The following is a 20,472-nucleotide window of genomic DNA, read 5'->3' on the forward strand; positions in this document are numbered from 1 at the left end:
CTGATCACCTGTCAGGATGTTGTGCGGATTAATTGAGTTTTTTTTTTTTTTTTTAGGTTTTTGCCATAGGGTGCGCGTGCTCACAGGAGAGAGACAGAGAGAGAGGGAATATGAAGGATAACCCTCTGGGGGCATGGCCACACTGCAGTCCCCTCTCCTCCGTACATGTGCCCAGTGTCATTTTAAAGCTGCTGGGTCCAGGATGCTAAATTCAGTCGGCCATGTGGGAACCCAGCACCTTAACCACCATACCAGCTGCTCGCCCTAACTGAGAAATGGTTTAAGCTCTGAGCGCTGTTCCTGGCGTAGAGAAATCGCTCATTACATTTTCACTTTATGGTGTGTACCAATGTGTGTTCATGTTCAGTGGTAAAAGCAAGTTGCAGGAATAAGAGGTTAGGATGGGCACATTTTTGTAACGAACTGAGTAGCGGGGTGTATAAGCAAATGTAACTTGACCGAGAAGCGTAAGGATGCGCTCCAGACTGATCATGGTTGAGACGAGTATGAAGGGCAGGAATGGAAAGAGGAGTTTAGACATCTTTGTATAGTATTTGAATTTTTTGGGTTTTGAAACAAACATGCATTACTTCTGTTCATTTCAAACACAGGTTTATTTTTCTTTCTTTATTTTTAAAAGTTTATTTCTGGGACCAGCAGTTAGCGTAATGGCTATGTCGCTGGACTCCCACGTAGTCAACCGTGGTTTGAGTCCTGGACCCAGAGGCTTAAACTCATGCTGGGTGCGTGTGCGTGCGTGCCCAAGATCCTGAGAGGAGAATGGAGGAGAAGGGATTGCGGCGTGGCCATCCCCCTGGGGGGTGATTTCTCGCTTTCTGTCTCTCTGTCTCTGTCTTTCTGGCGAGTGAACGCACCCTATAGCAAAAACCTCTCCAAAAAAAAAAAAAAAAATTTATTTATTTCTTCCATGAAAGAGAGAGCGGGCCCCCTCAACAGGGCCTTCACACCATGATCCACCCCCATCCTCAGCTAGCCTGTCTCACAGGTGTCCATGCCCACCTGCTGTGTCCAGGAGGGGCCCCGGATCCAATCCCAGGAATTTCTCATGTGATTCCAGTTGTGTTATTCCACGTCACCATCTGGCCCCTCAAACACAAGTTTATTATTACTACTTAGGTTTTTGCTATAGGGTGCATGGGCTTACTGGAGAGGAGAGAGACAGTGAGAAGGAAAGTGAGGAATCACCCCCCAGGGAGGATGGCCATGTTACAATCCCTTCTCCTCCATTCTTCTCCCAGGATTTTGGCCATGCACGCACCTGTGCCTGGCGTGAGTTTCAAGCCGCCAGGTTCAGGACTGGAACCACAGTCAGCCATGTGGGAGTCCAGTGCTTTAACCATTCTGCTGGCCTCTATGATTATTATTTTTAATTTGGCAGAGGGTGTGTGCACTCACCAGAGAGAGACAGAGATAAAACAGACAGCATCCTGAGTGAGGATGGTCACCCCCAAATCCTTTTTGCTTCATCTTTCCCACCTTGTGGGATTTTGAGCATGCACACGTGCTTGGTGTTTATTTTATTTTATTTTTTCAGAGAGTTTTTTTTTTTTTTTTATCTACGGGAACGTGCACTTGCCAGAGAGACAGAGACAGAAAGAGAGAAATCACCTCCCAGGGGTGTCCACACCGCAGTCCCTTCTCCTCCATTCTCCTCTCAGGATTTTGGGCATGCATGCACACATGCCTGGCATGTGTTTCAAGCCTTCAGGCCTATGATTTGAACCACGATCAGCCATGTGGGAGTCCAGCGACATAATCGCTATGCCATCTTCTGGTCCTGTGTGTGTGTGTGTGTGTGTGTGTGTGTGTGTGTGTGTGTGTTTAAGAATTATTTTGTTTAATTTTATGTATTTATTTATTTATTTTTAATTTGACAAGAGAAGGGCAGAGAGAGAGGGAAAGTAAGATAGCAAGCCACCAGGTCCGGGCCTCAAACCACAGTCAACCCTATAGGAATCCAGCGCCCCTAACCATCATGCCACCTGTTGGCCCCTCACCTGTGCATTTTGAAACTGCTGGGTTTGGATCTGGGACATGGTTGGCCATGTCGGATTCTGCAAGCTTACCCACCAGGCCACGGGCTGGTCCCACACAAGTTTATTTATTTATTTGTATTATTATTTTTTTAGAGAGAGATTTTGGCTGTAGGGCCTGTGTGCTCGCCAGAGAGATAGAAAGCGAGAAATCACCCCCCAGGGGGGATGGCCACGCCATAATCCCTTCTCCTCCATTCTCCTCTCAGGATCTTGGGCACGTATGCACATGCACTCGGCATGAGTTTTAAGCCACCGGGTCCGGGACACAAACCGCGGTCGACCATGTGGGAGTCCAGCGACATAACCGTTACACCATTTACTGGTCCCAAGTTTATTTATTTATTTATTTTTTTTAAGTAAAAAGCAGTGGGTGCACTGGAGACCAGGCTGAAGGGAGGTTATGCCAACTGCTTAGATGGCCTGGCCAAGCCCTACAGGCTCTGAGGTCCCCGTGCCTCCCTCCTGCAGTGTCGCGATGTGTGTGGCCTGAATGTCTCTGACCGCTGCAGCTTCATCCAGACCAACCCCGACTGCCACAACGAAGGAGGCTACCTGGACTACCTCGAGGGCGTCTTCTGCCACTTCTCTCCCGGCCTCCTCCCTCTGGCCATCATCCTTTATGTGAGGCCCTGCCTTGGGGACACGGGGACAGGGGCTGGTGCCCCGGCGGGACTGACCGCTCCTTCCCTCCCTGGCTCCCCACCCAGGTCTTCTGGCTACTTTACCTGTTCCTGATTCTGGGCGTCACGGCAGCCAAGTTGTGAGTTTGGCCTTGGGCTTTCGCCCAGCTTGGAGATGGGGAAGCAGTCCCGGTAGGCTGGACTTGGGTGGTGACCCGAGTTTGGGGCCATCGCCGTGGACACGCTTACTGTTTGCGCCTTCTCTGCAGCTTCTGCCCTAACCTCTCGGCCATTTCCATCACGCTCAAGCTGTCCCACAATGTGGCAGTATCCTTTGTCCACAGTCCCACACCGGCAGGAGGGAGGGCCGTCTCCAGGGGGCAAGGTGGTGGCTCACAGCCCTGGAAAGACCCTGGCGGGCTGTGGCATTGGACTGATCCTTCCTTGACATGCGGCTCCCATGGTGTCACCTTCCTGGCGTTTGGAAATGGCGCACCCGACATCTTCAGCGCCCTGGTGGCCTTCTCGGACCCGCGTACAGCCAGCCTGGCCTTTGGGGCGCTGTTTGGTGAGAGTGGCCCCAGTGGGTGCTGGCGGCAGCAGGAGAGGTGCAGGGCGGCTGAGCCCCCGTGTGTCTCCCCAGGTGCGGGTGTGCTGGTCACCACTGTGGTGGCCGGAGGCATCGCCATCCTGCATCCCTTCACGGCCGCCTCCAGGCCCTTCCTCAGGGACATCATCTTCTACATGGGGGCCGTGTTCCTGACCTTCACCGCGCTCTACCTCGGCAGAGTCACGCTGGCCTGGGCCCTGGGTGAGTTGCCCGCGTGCCCAGGGCTGATGGGCGGGAGCCTCAGAAAGTGCCTGGACCCGAGGAAGGCCAGGGGCAACCAGCAGGGGGCAGACCTGACTCCAGGGATGCAGAGTGGAGCCAGGGCATGTTGGAAATTCTCCATTCCCGGTTTGACCAAGTGCCAGCCAGGGCGCCGAGCAAACTCAGTCCTTTCAGGCTGATTTTCAGAGACGCCAATGAGGGGCTATGTATACTGAGGGTTGCTAAAAGCAATGTGGAGCTTGGAGGTGGGGACACCCAGGGGCCAGCAGCAGTGGGACAGTTACCACCCTGTCCCCATGGCCGCAGCCCAGTGAGGGCTGGAGGCCCGGAGCAGGTGCCGCCCAGCCTGAGCCCCAGCTGTGGAGTTGTAGGCCTTCCTGCGACCCTCCGAGCCCTGTCCGCCGCCCATTGGCTGACCCCAGTTGTGCACTTGGGTGACTGGGTCTGCGGGGCTCTGAGCAGGACCCCGGCCCCTAGCACGTGAAGGAGGTCGCCCTCTGTGCCAGGCCAGGCTTCCCTGATGGATGGATTGCAGGGAGGCAGGAAGGGAAGGCGGCCGTGGGAGCAGGAGGGAGTGGAGGGCTCAAGGCACTGCCCCTTACCTGCTGGTGCTAGGCCAGGCCGACTCTGGGAGCTTCCTGCCATGCGCCCCAGTGCCGCCGCCAGCCCTCGTTCCCTGGGCCCTACAGCCAGGATGCCAGCTGGTGACGGCATGGCCTCTGTCTGCAGGCTCCCTGGGGCTGTACGTGTTCTATGTGCTCACCGTGGTCCTCTGCACCTGGCTCTACCGCTGGAGACGGAGGATGTCCCGGGTCTGCTCCACGCCGGGCACCCCAGGTGAGATCTGCGTCCGTCCTGGAGAAATCTGTCACCTCATTGATGGCTCCGTCTCTTGAGGCCACTGCTGTCATTGTGGTCCCAACAACACACACACAAGTATGTGCATAATATATCCCTGTACACACACATAATGTATACACAGTGCACCTTTGTACACACGCACACAACTGCATACACAATGCACCCCTGTATAAACACACATACACAACACATACAACTGCATACACATTGCACCCCTATACTTAATACACACACAACTACATACACAATGCACCCCTGTAAACACACACGCAGAATTCCATACACAATGCATCCCTGTACACAATACACACACACAACTACATATACAATGCATCCCTATACATAACACACACACAACTACATATGCAATGGATTCCTGTGCATGCACACACATAATTCCATACACAATGCACCCCTGTACACAACACACACACATATACATACACAATATACCCCTATACATAACACACAAACAACTACATACACAAGGCACCCCTGTATAAACACACATACACAGCTGCATACACAATATACCCCTATACATAACACACAAACAACTACATACACAATGCACCCCTGTATAAACACACATACACAATACACACATACACAACTAAATACACAATGTACTCCTGTACACAACACACACACAACTACATACACAGTGCACCCCTGTAAACACACACAAGTCCATACACAATGCACCCCTGTACACAACACACACACACACAACTACGTACACAATATACCCCTATATATAACACACACTCAGTTATGTACACAGCGTACCCCTGTACTCACACACTCACAACTATGTATGCAGTGCGCCCTTGTACATGCACACACACACACACCCATCAGTGCGTGTGCACTAGCTGGGGGCACATGCGTGTTCTTCCTCTCAGTCACATCTCCAGGGAGGGTCGGTACTGCCCCCTTTTCTGGATGAGGAAAGAGACTCAGAGACATCAATTCCTCCCCTGGCCAGAGGGGACAGAGCCGGACTCCAGGGGTGGGTCCCAGAGGCCACCTCCTGGGGCAGGCGGGCCGGGCCCGTGGCTCGGCTGGTGTTAACACACCCTGTCCTGCAGAGCTGCTTTCTGATGCCGAGGATGACGTGGTGTCTTCCAACACCAACAGCTACGACTACGGTGAGTCGGTGCCCCGTGCCCAGTGGGGCGGGTGCTGGGGCAGGGCTGGGGGCCTGCCAGGGCCTGGGTCCCAGGAGGAAGGCTCCATGCCGCCCCACCTCACCTGTGCTGTGAGCGAGGTCCACATCTGCCCTCTGCCAGCCCTGGGTTTTTCTTCCTTCCTGAGGAGTGGGAGGATGGGGTAGAGGTGGGGACGGTTTCCTGGAGACTGAGCCAGCCATGGCCGCACCTCCCTGCTCTCCACCCCAACACAGGCGACGAGTACCGGCCGCTGCTCTTCTACCAGGAGACCACAGTTCAGATCCTGGTCCGGGCCTTGAACCCCCTGGACTACAGGAAGTGGAGAAACAAGTCTGTGTACTGGAGGGCCCTCAAGGTGTTCAAGGTAGGACAGGAGCACCCTGGAGTCGGGCTGTTCGATTCACGGCAGCAGAGGAGGGTAGCCATTCCCACCTCTCCAGCCTTGTGGGGAAAGGGACCCTTATCTGCTGAGACCCTCTCAGGATTGACGACTTGGGACATGACAGGGAAACCGAGTCATAGAGTTTGACTGATGGTCTGACCTGGGGCCCTGCCCTCTGTGGAGGAAGGAGGACAGAGACAGCACCGGGGCAGAACTAGGGCTGGTGTGCAGGAGTGGTCAAATGAATTAAGAGAGGACCAGCAGATGGCGTAATCGTTACATCACTGACTCCCACGTGACCTACCATGGTTCGAGTCCCAGACCGGAAGGCTTGAAACTCATGCCAGGTGTGCATGTGTGGGTGCCCAAGATCCCAAGAGGAGAATGGAGGAAAAGAGATTGCAGCTTGGCCAGCCTCGCTCCCCGGGGTGGGGCATGATTTCCCACTTTCTGTCTGTCTCTGTCTCTCTGGCAAGTACATGTGCCCTATGGCAAAAATCTCTAAAAAAAAAGAGTTATAAGAAGATCAAAATGGAACCAGAAGGTGGCGTGGTAGTGAAGCCACTGGATCTCACACGACTAACTACACAGTTCGAGTCCCAGAGCCAGTGACTTGAAAAATACCAGGTACCTGTGTTTGTGTGCCCAGAATCCTGAATGGAGGGGAAAGGATTGCGGTGTAGCCATTCCCCTGGGGTATGATTTCTCACTTTCCCTCACTGTCTCTTCCTGTCCCTCTGGCAAGCACATGCGCCCTATGGCAAAAATCTAAAAACCAAAAAAGGAGAACAAGATTGAATTTGATCTGCCGCTGTCTCCCTGGGCACTGTGTCTCTCGGGGTCTAGATCTGAGCAGGTGTCTGGGCTCGATGACACTGGGCACAGCTGCAGTCACCTTCCACGATCCAGGCCAGAAGTCAGCCCTCCTGAGCTTCTCCTGGAGTTTAACTGGAGACCTTTAGGGTATCAAGGATAAACTCTATCTGTATGCCTCGAGCGTCCAGAGGCACAGAGGCCTTCGCGGTGGGACTTCCACCCTCCAGAACTGTAAGAACACTCTGTCTTGGTGGTTTACAACCAAGTGAGTCGGTGCTGCTGGAACCAAGAGCTACTGGGATGTAACAGGAGCAGCTTTGCCAGGTTCTTCTTCTTCTTCTTCTTCTTCTTCTTCTCCTTCTCCTTCTCCTTCTCCTTCTCCTTCTCCTTCTTCTTCTCTTCTTCTTCTTCTTCTTCTTCTTCTTCTTCTTCTTCTTCTTCTTCTTCTTCTTCTTCTTCTTTTCATTTGTTTCTTTTTCTTTTTCCCTTCTTCTCCATTCTCCTCTTGGGATCTTGGGCATGCACGCACATGTGCCTGGCATGAGTTTTAAGCCACTGGGTCCGGGACTCGAACCGTGGTGGCTTAAAACTACATGGGAGTCCAGTGACATAACCATTACGCCATCTGCTGGTCCCTTGCCAGGTTGTTGGCCTTTCTGAGGCCTGCATGGTTGTGGCTTCTGCAATTCTGCCTGTTCTTTTCCCCCTCGACAGATTCCTGTGGAGTTCCTGCTGCTCCTCACGGTCCCCGTCGTGGACCCAGACAAGGACGATCGGAACTGGAAGCGGCCCCTCAACTGCCTGCATCTGGTCATCAGCCCCCTGGTCTTGGTCCTCACTCTACAGTCTGGGGCCTGTGAGTGTCTTCTCCCCCGGGAAGCCCACTTTCTTCCTCCCTACATCCCAGGGTTTGCTTGTCAACCACACCAGGAGAGCAGGAGAGAGAAAGCGAGAAATCACCCCCCGGGGAGGATGGCCATACCACAATCACTTCTCCTCCATTCTCCTCTTGTGATTTTTGGGCATGCACACGCATGTACTCAGAATGATTTTCTTTTCTTTTTCTTAAAGAGAGGTTTTTGCTATAAGGTGCATGTGCTTGCCAGAGAGACAGAAAGTGAGAAATTACCCCCCCAGGAAGATGGCCACACTGCAATCCCTTCTTCTCCATTCTCCTCTTAAGATTTTGGGCACACACGCACATGCACTTAGTGTGAGTTTTAAGCCTCCGGATCCAGGACTTGAACCGCAGTTAGTGATGTGGGAGTCCAGCAACAAAAGCATAGCACCATCTGCTGGTCCCACCCTGGTGTGATTTTCAAGGTGCTGGGTCTGGGACTCAAACTTCACGAGCAGTCATGTGGGACCCAGCCACCTTAACCACCACACCACTGACCCCAAATCAGCTCTTTCTTTTTTTCCTTAAAGATTTATTTTATTTATCATTATTATTATTTTACTTTAATTTACTGGAAAGACAGAGAGAGAGAGGGAAAGTAAAGTGAGCCACCAGGTCTGGGACTTACACCACCTTCTGGCCCCTATTTTATTTACCTATTTATTTATTCATTGTGAGACTTTTTGCTATAGGGTAGATGCTCTTGCCGGAGAGACAGAGAGACAGAAAGTGAAAAGTCACTCCCCAAGGGGGATGGCCATACTGCAATCCCTTCTGTGCCATTTTCCTCTCACGATTTTGGGCACACACGTATATGCACCCAGTGTGAGTTTCAAGCCTCTGGGTCCAGGACTTGAACCATGGTTGACCATGTGGGAGTCTAGTACCTTAACCATTATGCCACCTGCTGGCCCATGCTATCACTTATTAGCATATTGGTGTGTGGAATAGACTTACCGAAAGAGTAAGTGTGGGCTCGAGTCAGTGGGTAAGATTGGGTGTGACTATCAGGTTCATCTCCTGGGATAGCGCCATTCATTAGTAATGTCTGGCTGGAGGTTGCTGCCTTGAAACTCATTTGGACACCTGCATGGTGGTTGATTAGTGATGTCTGCCATGGAGGTGGGATGAGGTAGTGGTGAGCAGTCTTTGCCCTTCCCACCCCAGTTCCACAGGCTGGAGAGGGTCTGCTTTACACGCGTCTGTCATTTCCTTCAAATGCGACTCACTGGAGGACAGGGGGCTGTGTTTTTATTTTTATTTATTTATTTAAGTTAATTTTTTTTAGAGAGAGAGATTTTTCTATAGGGATATGTGATCACCGGAGAGATATAGAGAGAGAGAGACAGAAAGTGAGAAATCACCCCCCTGGAGGGACGGCTACGCCACAATCCCTTCTCCATTCTGCTCTCGGGATCTTGGGCACGCACACACGTGCCCGGCATGAGTTTTAAATTGCCGGGTTCAGGACTCAAACCATTGTCAACTACGAGGGAGTCCAGCAACATAACCATTATGCCATCTGCTGGTCCCGCTGTTCGTTTATTTATTTTTATTTTTTGAGAGATTTTTGCTATAGAGCACGTGTGTTCGCCAGAGAGACAGAGACAGTGAGAGGGAAAGTGAGAAGTCACTCCCAGGGGTGAGGTACTGGTGGTGGCCATGCCACAACCCTTTCTCCTCCATTGTCCTTTTGGGATTTGGGGCATGTACATGTGCCTGGCATGAGTTTAAAACTCCTGGATCCAGGACTTGAACTGCAATCAGCCATGTGGGAATCCAGCACTTTAACCATCCTACCACCTGCTGACCCCAGGGTTGGAGGACGGCTGTGTTTTTAAATTTCTTTGTTCCCTTGAAGTGCTTAGAATGGCACTGGGCACTTAGACCTATATCCAGACGATCCATTATAAGTGGGTTTTATCTAGGGATCTCATCCCCCGGACCTCCTCAGCCATTCAGGGGGCCGCCAGGAGTTGGTGCTGAGCTACCACCGTGGAGAGTCCCAGCTCCCTTTCTTGTCCCCTGCAGATGGCATCTATGAGATAGGTGGCCTCGTTCCTGTCTGGGCCGTGGTGGTGACTGTGGGAACGGGCGTGGCTTCGGTGACTTTTTTTTCCACGTCCAACAATGAGCCCCCCCGGCTGCACTGGGTGAGTATCCCAGCTGGGAGGGCTGCTGAGCGGGCCCTGGAGCCCAGGGCAGTATCCTGTCCGCGCCTCGGGAAGAGTTTAGCAGTAACCACTTTCCACGACGACTGGGGTGCTGAACTTAGAGCCCCTTTTAATGAACTTGTACCTGTTTAGCATTCTTTTTTTGTTTGTTAACAGTTTTATTGGGTCATCAGAAAAGTCACTACACATTTTTTTTTTTTTAGGCAAAATAAATACTTTATTTATTTATTTATTTTTTTTGAGAGGTTTTCGCTACAGGGCGCGTGCGCTCGCCAGACAGACAGAGAGACATAGAGACAGAAAGCGAGAAATCACCCCCCAGAGGGGATGGTCACGCCGCAATCCCTTCTCCTCCATTCTCCTCTTGGGATCTTGGGCATGCACGCACACGTGCCTGGCGTGAGTTTTAAGCCACCGGGTCCGGGACGTGAACCGCAGTCAGCTATGTGGGAATCCAGCGACATAGCCATTACGCTAACTGCTGGTTTCCAATACTTTACTGTTTTAATATTTTTTTTTAGAAATCAACCTTTGTGGTTGTGAAAACCTCTTAAAAAAAAAAAAAAAGAAATCAACCTTTGTGTGATATATTACACATTTTTTATGCATAGGAACACATGGAAAAATATGTCATGATGTTTCTACGACCTAATATTTTATTGAGATGTAATTCACCCATTTATTCTTAAATTTTTTTAGAAAAGAAATGTACCCATTTAAAGTATGTCATTTAACTGTTTTCTTTTTTTTTTTAAGAGAGATTTTTGCTATAGGGTATGTGCACTTGCTGGAAAGATAGAGGCAGAGACAGAAAGTGAGAAATCACCCTGCTGCAGGGGATGGCCACACCACAATCCTTTCTCCTCCATTTTTCTCTTGGAATTTTGGGCATGCCCACGTGCCCTGCGTGAGTTTCACGCCGCTGGGTCTCGGACTTGAACCACGCTCAGCCATGTGGGAGTCCAGTGACATAACCATTACATCATTTGCTGGTCCCTTTTTTCTTTTTTCTTTTTTTTTCTTAATAGACTTTTGCCATTGGGCATTTGCACTCACTAGGAAGACAGAGACAGAGAGACAGAAAGCAAGAAATCACCCACTATGGGGGATACCATGCCGCTATCCCTTCTCCATTCTCCTCTCACAATTTTGGGCATGTTCGTACATGTGCCCTGCATAAGTTTCGAACCTCTGGGTCCAGGGCTCAAACCATGATCAGCCATGTGGGAGTCCAGCGCCTTAACCACTATGCCACCTGCTGGCCCCAACAATGGAATGTGTTTTATTTATTCACAGATTTGTGCTGTCTTCCCACAATCCACTGTAGAACATTTTCATCATCCCCAGAGAAACCCCACACCCATTAGCTGTCCCTTCCCTTCTCCCCAGCCCCAGGGCCTGACAGTCTCCTTCCAGCTTCCTGTCTCTGTGGCTCTGCGTGTCATGGACATTTCTTACAACATGTGGTTTCTGTGTCTGGCTTCATTTCCTTGGCCTGTTTTCAAGGCTCATCCATGTTGTAGCATGTGTTGATGCTTCCTTCCCTTTTATGATTGACTAATACCAGGGGACTTCAGAAAGCTTGTGGAAAATGGGATTAAAGTCTGAGTTTCTTTTGGTGCAAACAAGTTTGAACTCCACGTGTAGCTTTTCTTTTCTGTTTGCTGGAGGGCATGCATCTCAGATAGAAAGGGCGAGAGCGAGAGAGAGAAAGAGAGAGAGGAAAAGTGAGAAAACACCTCCCCCAGGGGGGATGGCCACACCGCAGTCCCTTCTCATCCGTTCTCCTCTCTGGAATTTAGGCATGCCCACACACATGCCTGGCATGGTTTTCAGGCTGCCTGGTCTGGGACTTGAGCTGCACAGTCAGCCATGTGGGGTCCAGCTGCCTTTCTGTTTTTCTTGTTTTATGTTTTTAGAGAGAGATTTTTGCTATAGGGCACATACACTTGCCAGAGAGACAGTGAGAGACAGAGAGAATGAAAGCAAGAAATCACCTCCCCTAGGGGGTATGGCCATGCCACAATCCCTTCCCCATTCTCCTCCTGGGATCTTGGGCATGCACATGCGTCCGGCATGAGTTTTAAGCCTCCAGGACTGGGACTCGAACCTTGGTCGACTACGTGGGAGTCCGGTGACATAACCATTATGCCATCTGCGGGTCTCATGGGATCCAGCCACCTGAACCTCCGCATCACCTGCTGACCCACCACATAGACCGTGATCCCATGCACAGGAAGTGCCCATGGCAGGCAGCTTCATAGACAAGTGGTTGGCCAGGACTAGAAGGGGTGGGTGAGGAGGCGGCATGGCTGTGGGGTTACTTTCCGGGGTGATGAGTGTTATCTGGTTCACATGCTGGAAATCTGATGAGCGTGGTCATGCACCCTTTCCCGCTGTGATAACATTGAGCTCCCCCCTCCCTCAATGTCCTCCTGAGGTCGACACTGTCCTCACCTCGTTGTACAGAGGAGGAACTGAGTCTGGGGTCGGCTTGCCCAATCCAACACCCCGTTCCTTCCCCAGCTCTTCGCTTTCCTGGGCTTTCTGACCAGCGCCCTGTGGATCAATGCAGCTGCCACGGAGGTGGTGAACATCCTGCGGTCCCTGGGCGTGGTCTTCCGGCTGAGCAACACCGTCCTGGGGCTCACCCTGCTCGCCTGGGGCAACAGCATCGGAGGTGACTTGGGGCCTGTCGGGATGTGGGCGTCGGGGTGTTTGGCTCTTCAGCCTGAGCTGCACGTGGACAGGGGCACGCGGGGTCTGCTGTGTGTCTGTGTGCTCAGCCCGCACTGTCACTTTGGAGTGACTGTCACGGGCATCGGGGTGACAGGGCCTAGACGGTAGCTGGATCTGGAAATTCTAAAGGCTGCTCTCTCTTCCCCACTGGGATGTGTGGACACTTGGGGCTCCCCAGAGTTCAGGCAGGAATGGAGCCCGCTGCAGCCAGCCACGGCTAACGTGTCCATGGGTGTGCGATAAATACAGGCATGCAGATGTGCATGCATACACACAGACCTCCCTACTTCCAGCAGCCAGGTGAGGTGGGCCGGGTTGTGCATTGCACGAGCACATGCAGATGGGGCTGGGGCGAAATCCTAGCTCCCCTCGTCCTAACTCACACAGAGGTGCCCTGTGAGCTGCCGTGTGCATTGCACGAGCACATGCAGATGGGGCTGGGGCGAAATCCTAGCTCCCCTCGTCCTAACTCACACAGAGGTGCCCTGTGAGCTGCCGTTGGGACTCGGGTGAAGAATGAGTAGCAGCATGTCATACCTCACCCACAAAGTTGCTCCTGGTAGCGGGGTGAAAGGAATTGTTCATCTTTTTTTAGATTTTGCTGTAGGATATATGAGCTTGCCAGAGAGACAGAGACAGAGAGACAGAAAGCGAGAAATCATGCCCCCAGGGGAGATGGCCACGCTGCAATCCTTTCTCTCTATCCTCCCCTTGGGATTTTGGGCACACACGCATATACACCTGGCATGAGTTTAAGCAGCTGGGTCTGGGATTCGAACTGTGATTGACTATGTGGGGGTCCAGCCACGTAACCATTATGCTATCTGCTTGTCCCCGGGTGAAAGGAATTAAAGAGGGAATTGGGTCTTATAGGATGCTATGGCCCCCCACAGCGCCCAGCCAGCTAGGGTCAGTGTTTGTTGACCGAGTGCCCGTGGTGAGAATGACAGAGTGAGGAGGGCCCGGGGGCCGGCGAAGCTGCTCGCCGCCGCTCAAGGCCCTCTTGTCTCCATGCAGACGTCTTCTCAGACTTCACGCTGGCCCGTCAGGGCTACCCGCGGATGGCCTTCTCGGCCTGCTTCGGTGGCATCATCTTCAGTATCCTTTGTGGAAATGCCGTGGGCCTCCACGCCATTGTCACGGGCTCTGAGTGGTCCTGTCCCACCCTCCGAATTGGCTCTTGATGATGTGGCTGTTTGAGCCTCAGGCTCCCCCTCTGTTAAACGGGGATATTGAGGGTGCTTACCTTAGAGGAGGGTGGTGAGGACTGAGTGAGGTGAATGAAGTCCCTGGCACCTGGCAAGCATCTGATGGGGGGGGAGGCAGCGGCCATTGCTCTCAGGGCCATCAACAGATGGTCACCATGTGTCCCGGGGAAGACCCACTTCTCCCTCCCATCCACAGGGCCATGCCGTGGTTTGCGGGAAGGGTTGGCAGACCTTTTCTCTTTTTAAGAATTATTTATTTAATTTTATTTATTGTTATTATTTTTTTTATTTTGCTATAGGGCACATGTGGTTATGAGAGAGAGAAAGCAAGCCGCCAGGTCCACTACTTGAACTGTGGTCGACCACATGGGAGTCCAGCGCCTTAACCACCATGAATCCTGGTGATCTCTGCCGTGGATAAAAAATGAGTTGAGCTCTAGGGGCCGGCAGGTGGTGTTGTTAAGGCACTGGACTCCCACATGGCTGAGTCCTGGGCCTGGTGACTTAGTTTCTTTCTTTCTTTCTTTCTTTTTTTTTTTTAAAGAAGTATTTATTTTTTTTAATCCATTTGTTATTGTTAGGTTTTTTTTTTTTTTTTATTTGACCACCAGAGAAAGAGAGAGAAAGGGAAAGCGAGCAAGCAAGCTACCAGGTCCGGGACTTGAACCATGGTCGGCCATGTGGGAATCCAGCGCCCTTATCCACCATCCTGCCTGCTGGCCCCATGACTTAGTTTCTTATTTTCCCTTTCTCTCTCTTTCTGTCTCTCTCTGGTCAAATTTTAAAAAATAATCACAAATGGAATTAAATAATAATTTAGAAAAGGGGCCAGCAGGTGCCGTGGTGGTTAAGGCACTGGACTCCCTCGTGGCTGGACTATGGTTTGAATCCTGGACCTCGTGGTTTGATTTCACACTTTCTCTCTCTCTCACTCATTCTCTCTCTAGTGAGCACACGTGCCCTATAGCAAATTTAAAAAATAATAATAAATAAAAAATAATGATAATTTAGAGGAAAGAAATGAGTTGAGCTAAACATGGAAGACGGACCTGGGACAGTGCCCGGCACCTGGTCGACATTCAGCCAGCAGTGGCTGGCTGTGATGGGGAGCTCATGGAAGCAGTGTTAGAACAGAGCTCCAGGAGTGCAGCTCTCACCCACCTCCACAGCATGGCCTGCAGGTGAGCCGTGGTGCGGGCATGGCCTGCACTGGTGGGCACCAAACAGCACACCTGCCACGTGTCACTCCCAGGCTGAGCAGGACCCTCTGTGGCCCTTCTGTACCCACCGAAACCTGCTCCTGGCTTTGGGACTGTGGCCTCTCCTGACCTCCCAGGTCGGCTGGGAAGGAGGAAGCCACGAACAGCCCTGGAGATGGCCTTCAGTCAGGTGTTGTGTCCCCACAGCTGTGGCTGAACTCACCTGGCCTGTTTCTCCAGCTCCTGGGTGCCTGCAGGTGCCAAGCATTTCTGTCACTTCATTCGATCCTGACAGACTAAGAGCAAAACATACATTTGACACTCCCTTTTTCTAAAAATATTTTTTATAGAGATTTTTGCGTGTGTGCTCACTGGAGAGACAGAGACAGAGAGACAGAAAGTTAGGAATCACTCCCTGGGGCGATGGACACACCACAATCGCTTCTCCTCCATTTTCCTTTCGGGATTTTGGGCACACACCCAGCGTGAATTTAAGCCGCCAGGTCCAGGACTCGAACCACAGTCAACTACGTCGGAGTCCAGCAATGTAAACATTATGCCATCTGCTGGTCCCCTTGACTCTCCCTTTCTAGAGGTGCTAAACTGGATAGGTTTCAGATAGGGTTGTTTTTTTTTTTTTTTCCTGGGGGTGGGACAGAGGGGGACATGTCTTCTTGCCATGGGCCCCAAATCCCAGGGTCACACCTACTAGGAGGGACGGGCTGCAGGGCTGGCTTGTTGGGACTGTTCTGGCGAAGCTTCCTGAGCTGGGCTGCAGACATCCTGGTGGGCGTGGGACTGGGCTGCCTTCTCCAGGTGTCCCGGAGCCACGCAGACGTGAAGGTAAGTGGCCCGATGCTACCACAAGGACCTGGTGGAGCGCTGTCCTCGGGGGACCACTCACAGTTCCCTGGTTCAGACTTCCCAGAGTTCCTGTCAGCTCCTATGCATTGTACAGAATCTTTTGAAAGCTATTTGCATATAGGGTTTAAAATTCCTCACCAAGTTCGCAGAGTAACTGAGACGTAGCTTGGGGGTGGGGAAGGTAAGAAGACCCTGGGTTTGGTCCTGGCCCTGCCATTTCAGTCTCTTGCTAGGGGACTCAGAGCGAGGTGGGACATTTCTTTTCTTTTCTTTTTGAGAGGTTTTTGCTAGAGGGCCCAGGTGGGACATTTGTGAGCCTCAGTGTATCCACCTGTAATATGGGACTGATGACACCTCCTAAGCCCCTGGATAAGCACACATGGGTAATGACCCCGCAGAACACAAGGCCCAGCGCTACCCACAGGGCAGGACAGAATCAAGTTCCTTGCTATGGAAGACGGGGGAGCCCCGCAGACCTGGAGGTCCTCATGGGCGGCCTGAGAATTTCCTAGGGACATTGTTTGGGAATCTGCATTTTTTTTTTTTTTTAATTTGCCAGAGGGCACTCATGGGAGATAGGGGTAGGGTGGGGGGGAGTCAGAAAGTGCATCCCCTCCATGGGGGTGGTCATGCTGCAATCCCTTTTCCTCCGTTTTTACATTCTTTTTGGATTTGGGGCCCACACACACATGTGCCCTGTGTCTTTCTCAAGCTGCTGGATCCAGGACTCCCAGCTGTGTAGTCAGCCATGGGTGATGGAGTCACCTTAACCACCTGGCTGGCCTGCGTTTATTTATTTATTTTTAAAAGAATGATTTAATGTTTATTTATTTATTCACTTAACTTTGACCAGAGAGAGAGAAAGTGAGAAAACAAGCCATCTGGTCCAGGACTTGAACTGCAGTCAGCCATGTGGGAGTCCGGTGCCTTAATCACCACGTGACCAGCCCACGCTGAGGCCTGCATTTATTTTATTTTTCAGTTTTTGTTTTGCCAGAGGGCATTCTGGCTCACCAGAGAGAGACAGGGAGACAGAGAAGGAGAAAGCGCAGCACCCTCACCCCCACCCCCATGGGGAATGGTCATACCACAATCTCTTCTCCTCTGTTTCTCCTTCCTTAGGATTTTGGGCACACAGACATGGGCACCCAGTGTAATTTTCAAGCCGTCAGGCTGGGACTCAAACTATATCATCAGCCGTGTGAGATCTGGCTCCTTTAACCACTATGCCACAGGGTGGTCCCGGAATCTGCACTTTTAACAAGCCCCTAGTGGCCAAAGCAGGTAGTGCAAGGCCTCCTCTTGAGAAAGTTTCTTTTTTTTAAAGAACTATTTATTTAATTTTATTCATTCATTCATTCATTTTAATTTGACCATAGAGAGAGACAGAGATAGAAAGAGAGAGGGAAAGTGAGAAAGCAAGCCGCCAGGTCCCAGACTTGAACTGCAGTTGGCCATGGGGGAGTGTCTAGCATTTTAACCACCACAACACCTGCTGATCCCAACAGAGAGGTTTTTGCAATAGGGTGCATGTGCCCGCTGGAGAGACAGAGATAAACAGAGAGACAGAAAGTGAGAAATCACCCCCCAGAGGGGATGGCCACACCACAATCCCTTCTCCTCCATTCTCCTCTCAGGATCTTGGGCACGCACACACACGCGCCCGGTGTGAGTTTCAAGCTGCCAGGTTCAGGACTTGAACCACGGTCAACTACATGGGAGTCCGGCAACATAACCATTACACCATCTGCTGATCCTGAGAAAGTGTTCTAAGGGTGGAAAACACAGACCAGGGCCAGGAAGGTACCAGGCCATTCGGGAGGACCTTGTGGCCAACAGTCCAGATTCTCTAAGGACAGAAATCGAGGCCTGGGGGAGTTTTTTTTCCATTTAAAAATATTGCACACAGCAAAGCTGGCAGTCCCCATCACCGGTCTCTCTCCCAAAGGACTTGAATTCAGAGATCAACAAAGAAAAAATGACTGGGTTGGCAGAAAAATCATGACGTCGTTTTCTATGCAAAAATGCAGCATGACTTTTCCAACAACCCCGACAACCCCGTAAGGTGGGGAGGGAGCTGTGGTTTTGAAGCCTCCCCGTGGGAAAGCATTTGAACACTGTGAAGCTGAAAGATGCCTGGCATTGGTGGGGACTGAGTCACCCACGTCTTTCTCCAGAGGCATCTGAGTCTTAAACGGACTGTCAGCTGACCTGTAAATTAGCTGACAGCAGGGTCCTGGCTTCTCACTAGCCACACCCACAAGGAGACAGCTAAGCCGGGCTTGGAGTTTGTTTTTCTGAAAGGGGGAATGCCCTCTGCAAATTTTGTTGACACTCTTCATGGGTTTAATAGGGTCCCTTTCATTATCCATGCCCGGGCAGTTCTAGAGAATGAGGCTTTAGGGCTGCCCCTCCCAGGGGCCTGTTTCTTCTTTCCTCTTGGGTGTTGGTGTGCGTGTGTGTGTGTCTGTGTGTGCACAAGCACACACACGTGTATTCCACTGTCTTGGCGCTGAGCTGGGGAAGTGCTTCTGCTGTCACATTGCCCAAGACAAGACAAATCACAGAAGGACTTTCTTTTTTTTTTAAGAGGTTTTTTTTTTTTGCCATAGGGCGCGTGCACTCATCGAAGAGAGACAGACAGAGATGGTGAGAGGGAAAGGGATAAATCACCCCCTACCCCAGAGAGGATGGCCATTCCGCAATCCCTTCTCCTCTATTCTCCTTTGGGGTCTTGGGCATGCACGTCTACACACCCAGTGTGATTTTCAAGCCACCAGGTCTGGGACTCGAACCATGGTCAACCATGTGGGAGTCCAAGTGACGTAACCACTGTGCCACCTGCTGGCCCCAATCCTAAAAGGATATTTATGGTGCACTGTTGGGAACAAACACAAGCTGCTCTTAAACACTTGTCTATTGCATGAACCATTTCTGCTGTCAGAACTGCTGTATAGGCCCAGCCGCAGGAGGTACTGCTATTCAGCCCCACAATGTTGGAGGCCCAGGTTCAAGACCCAGCTCACCCTAAAAAGTCAGGCAAAGTGGCATGTACCTGTAGTCCAGCTACTTGGTAGGCTGAAGCAGGAGGATCAGGCAGTAGGAAGGCCTGCAGGTGGTGTAGTGCTTAAGGTGCAGGACTGCCATATGGCCGACCATGGTTCGAGTCCCAGATCTGACAGCTTAAAACTCATACCAGGCAGTGTGTATGCATGCCCAAAATCCCAAGAGGAGAATGGAAGAAGAGAGATTGTCATGGCCATCCCACTTTCTCACTTTCTCTCTCTCTGTCTCTGTCTCTCTGGCGAGCCCACATGCCCTAAAGCAAAAATCTTTGGGAGCTAGATAATAAAAAGGAAACAGGGAGACAATATCCTGGAAGGAGAAGGAGAAATTGCTGCCCATGTCTGTATGTGTGTATCCATACACCACATGGAAGGTGGGTAGGGAGGGTATCGGCCAAGATTTGCACTCAGTACTGTGTCCTCACCTATGGGCTGGTCAGAACCATCTTCCCTCTGGGTAGATGGAAAAGGCTGTGGTGCATGAGGCCACCCCACACAGCAGCTCGGGTTATGCTAGTCTGTGCTGGGTGAGCCAGACCGCAAGCGGCCAACTGCATGGTTCGAGTCCCGGCCCATCAGTTTGAAAAACATACTGGGTGCATGTGCATGCATGCCCCATTCTACGGTGCGTTCTCCCTCTTTTTTCATTGAGTACGTGCTCCTTTTGGTAAATGAAGGGGAAAAAAAGTTACAGACATTCTTCAATCTTTTGAAAAGCCAAGCAGAACAGTTGAAAGGCGCAGACAGGGGGCGCTCCTGTTCCTACCATCAGACTGTGCTAGTCACAGTTCGCTGGGGTTGCCTTTCCGCCTGTCTGCCCACCCTTTCATCCGGCTGACTTTTCATGCATTTCACAGTAAGTAATGGACCTCGGCGTGTGCATAAGGGTTCGTTATGAAAAATATACAGGGGCCAGCAGGTGGAGTGCTGACTAAGGTGCTGGAATCCCACGTGGTTGACCGCAGTTTGAATCACAGATGTGGCAGCTTGCTTTTTCACTCATCTCCCCCAACCCCCATCAAATTTAATAATAATAATAAAATTATTCTTTACAAAAGAAAAAAAAAATATATATATACACATACACATAGGGCCAGCAGGTGGTGTTGTGGTCGGGGTGCTGGACTCCCACATGACCAATTGCACTTTGGGTCCTGGATCCGCAGATTGGACTCCCACATGACCAATTGCACTTTGGGTCCTGGACCCGCAGATTGAAAATCATACTGGGCATGTGTGCCCAAAATCCCGGGAGAGTGGAGAAGGGATTGCAGTGTGGCCATCTCTCCTCGGGGTGATTTCTCACTTTTCCTCTCTCTGTCTCTTTCTCTCTCTCTCTCTGGCAAGGGCACATGCCCTGTGGCAAAAACCTTAAACAATTACAACAAAAATACAGAACTGTAATCATGTCAGACTCGGGCAGCGGAGAAACAGCCAGGCAGGTGGGACTGGTTGCAGTGGGGAGAGATTCCTCTTCCTGTGGCTTGACCTGGGTAACTTCTGGGTGGGCTGTCATCCTGGCGGTGGCCGCCGTGACAGCTAGTGACCAGCCTGTCTCCCCTGTCCTCCCCAGCTGGGGCCGGGC

General features: G+C 51.3%; 1 protein-coding gene across 4 annotated transcripts in view; it reads left to right on the forward strand.

The window, feature by feature from the left end:
• SLC8B1 (solute carrier family 8 member B1) overlaps positions 1–20,472 on the forward strand; it is a 50,530-nt gene that overhangs the window by 11,883 nt on the left and 18,175 nt on the right. For 3 of the 4 annotated variants that reach the window (XM_027773126.1, XM_027773125.1, XM_027773127.1), the window contains 13 exons: positions 2,526–2,678; positions 2,765–2,817; positions 2,947–3,004; positions 3,140–3,245; positions 3,321–3,488; positions 4,239–4,346; positions 5,462–5,521; positions 5,776–5,906; positions 7,455–7,596; positions 9,670–9,791; positions 12,339–12,492; positions 13,569–13,649; positions 15,737–15,801. In XM_027773126.1, the coding sequence (XP_027628927.1) occupies positions 2,526–2,678; positions 2,765–2,817; positions 2,947–3,004; positions 3,140–3,245; positions 3,321–3,488; positions 4,239–4,346; positions 5,462–5,521; positions 5,776–5,906; positions 7,455–7,596; positions 9,670–9,791; positions 12,339–12,492; positions 13,569–13,649; positions 15,737–15,801 (1,401 nt within the window). The remainder of the gene's footprint in view (positions 1–2,525; positions 2,679–2,764; positions 2,818–2,946; positions 3,005–3,139; positions 3,246–3,320; positions 3,489–4,238; positions 4,347–5,461; positions 5,522–5,775; positions 5,907–7,454; positions 7,597–9,669; positions 9,792–12,338; positions 12,493–13,568; positions 13,650–15,736; positions 15,802–20,472) is intronic. The other variant, XM_027773128.1, reaches the window with a different exon arrangement.

This window comes from Tupaia chinensis, unplaced genomic scaffold (genome assembly GCF_000334495.1).
Source record: "Tupaia chinensis unplaced genomic scaffold, TupChi_1.0 Scaffold000323_1, whole genome shotgun sequence".
In the NCBI taxonomy this organism is placed as follows: Eukaryota; Metazoa; Chordata; class Mammalia; order Scandentia; family Tupaiidae; genus Tupaia; species Tupaia belangeri.